At 34.6% G+C, this 1932-nt stretch overlaps 1 protein-coding gene across 1 annotated transcript; it reads right to left on the reverse strand.

Moving 5' to 3' along the window:
- Nucleotides 1-515: 515 nt before the first annotated feature.
- LOC108361991 (uncharacterized) lies at nucleotides 516-1647 on the reverse strand. The gene is made up of 2 exons (XM_017614809.1): nucleotides 949-1647; nucleotides 516-850 (listed from the first exon to the last, which is right to left on the reverse strand). Exons 1-2 carry the CDS (start codon nucleotides 998-1000, stop codon nucleotides 516-518), a joined length of 387 nt encoding a protein of 128 aa, XP_017470298.1. The 5' UTR covers nucleotides 1001-1647.
- Between the last annotated feature and the right edge of the window lie 285 nt (nucleotides 1648-1932).

A 1932-nucleotide genomic window follows, 5' to 3' on the forward strand; every position in this document is an offset into this window, starting at 1 on the left:
ACAACAGCCCTTGGTCGGGTAAAACCAGGAGTCATTCCGGTACGTAGAACCCGCTGTTTTGGGAATGGGATTTCATGTGTCTCCATACCAAGTTCCAGAACTCTACCATGAACATTTCTAGAGATATGGAGTATGAAAAAAACGGTTTGTATGGACGCCCCTTTTATATATCGAGATTTTTGTTAGCCGATTACCGTCCTTTGAACATCTCCAGCAGATGTCCGAAATTAAAAAAAAATCGGTTCAGCCGTCCTCGGTCTTTGCTATATATGTACATTAGATGCCTTATTTTCTCCATACATTTTGCTAAAGTATTTCAGATCCTCCCTCCGGCAGCAGAATATAAAACTAGGACGCTAAAGACTTAACAAAATGGAAAAAAAATTTCATTATTGCAAAAACTGAATGAGCTACTCCGAAAACCGCGATTTATAAGACTGTTTTGCTATAACTTTAGATCCTTATATGAAAACACATTTATCTTACACAAGAAAAAAAAATATATATATCCAATATTATGAAGAAGAAGCCNGTACAACAATGTCTAAGAGTAGGGGAAATGTTGATTTAAATTTTGATTCTCTAAGTTCTCTTCGTTTACCATTGTTGTCAAATTTGTTTTTTTTAATGTTAAGGTATTCAGTGTAGAACTTGGCAACGTCATGCTTCACTGCTGTCTTTAACTTAGTGACGACGCCTAAACACGACCAAATGTTTACCAATTCACCGACGACGCGAAAAATACTTTCATTCACTGTTAAATTGTCTTCTAAACGAAGGTTAATTAGCCGACGCAGAACGTGCTCCCGAGTAGGCAACGTTGATTTCGAGAAATTGCGCAGTGTTTTCTCTGTAGTTAAAATTAAGTGCACTTTTCTTTATATGTATTCAATTAATGGTACTTACCAATTAGGAAGTAACTACTAGTCTTTGTCNGTTGAAACTTACCAATTAGGAAGTAACTACTAGTCTTTGTCGTTTTCTCCATTATCGCTTGCATCAATATTGTCTATTTTTTTGATTATGTAAGATAATAATGTTATTATCAGTCGTAAATATAGATTACAGTATTCTACAGTACGACAGTTTTATCCACTCCTGCTTTGGCTTTTAAATTTTTGACGATGTTTGTCAAGTTTGAAAGTGGTTTTCAAGATGGCTTCACTTAAGCCTAATTTACCAGTTCAAATATAATTCGATCGAAAATCTGTTCACTTTTTTAAAAACTACATTAAATTAGCTACAATTTTATATATTTTAGTTTTGGAAAAATTACTACTATCTGGAAAATCCTAACGAATAAATTCGAAAATTCGTGAAAAATAGTACCAAATTGTCACTTTCGGCCGTGTGGGTAACTTTTTGGTTAGTTGTATTAAAAAACTGAGTACGCCATTCGCTTTAGCGGCTTCTTCTTCATGAGATTGGATATTTTTTTTTTCTTTCTTGTGTAAGATAAATGTCTTTTCATATTAGGATCTAAAGTTATAGCAAAACAGTCTTATAAATCGCGGTTTTCGGAGTAGCTCATTCAGTTTTTGCAATAATGAAATTTTTTTTCCATTTTGTTAGGTCTTTAGCGTCCTATTTTCATATTCTGCTGCCGGAGAGAGGATCTGAAATACTTTAGCAAAATAAGTCATCTAATATACATATGTAACTTAATTTCAGCGCCACCTGGCGGCCAATTTTTTTCCAAAGAATCCTTTTTTCCTGTTATCAATACATATTTTGAATCTGAGGATAATCGGACCATAAACGCGATTTTTAGAGATAAATCGACTCCAACGCCACCTGGCGGCTCTTTTTTTGCAATGGTATTGTATTTCCTATTGTCAATGCACATCTCGAATATGAAACGAATCGGACCATAAACACGATTTTTAGTAATAACTCGACTCCAACGCCACCTGGCGGCTCTTTTTTTGCAAT

The sequence above is a fragment of the Rhagoletis zephyria genome, unplaced genomic scaffold, assembly GCF_001687245.7.
Source record: "Rhagoletis zephyria isolate East Lansing unplaced genomic scaffold, Rhagoletis_zephyria_1.1 Rzeph_scaffold_00905, whole genome shotgun sequence".
Classification (NCBI taxonomy): Eukaryota; Metazoa; Arthropoda; class Insecta; order Diptera; family Tephritidae; genus Rhagoletis; species Rhagoletis zephyria.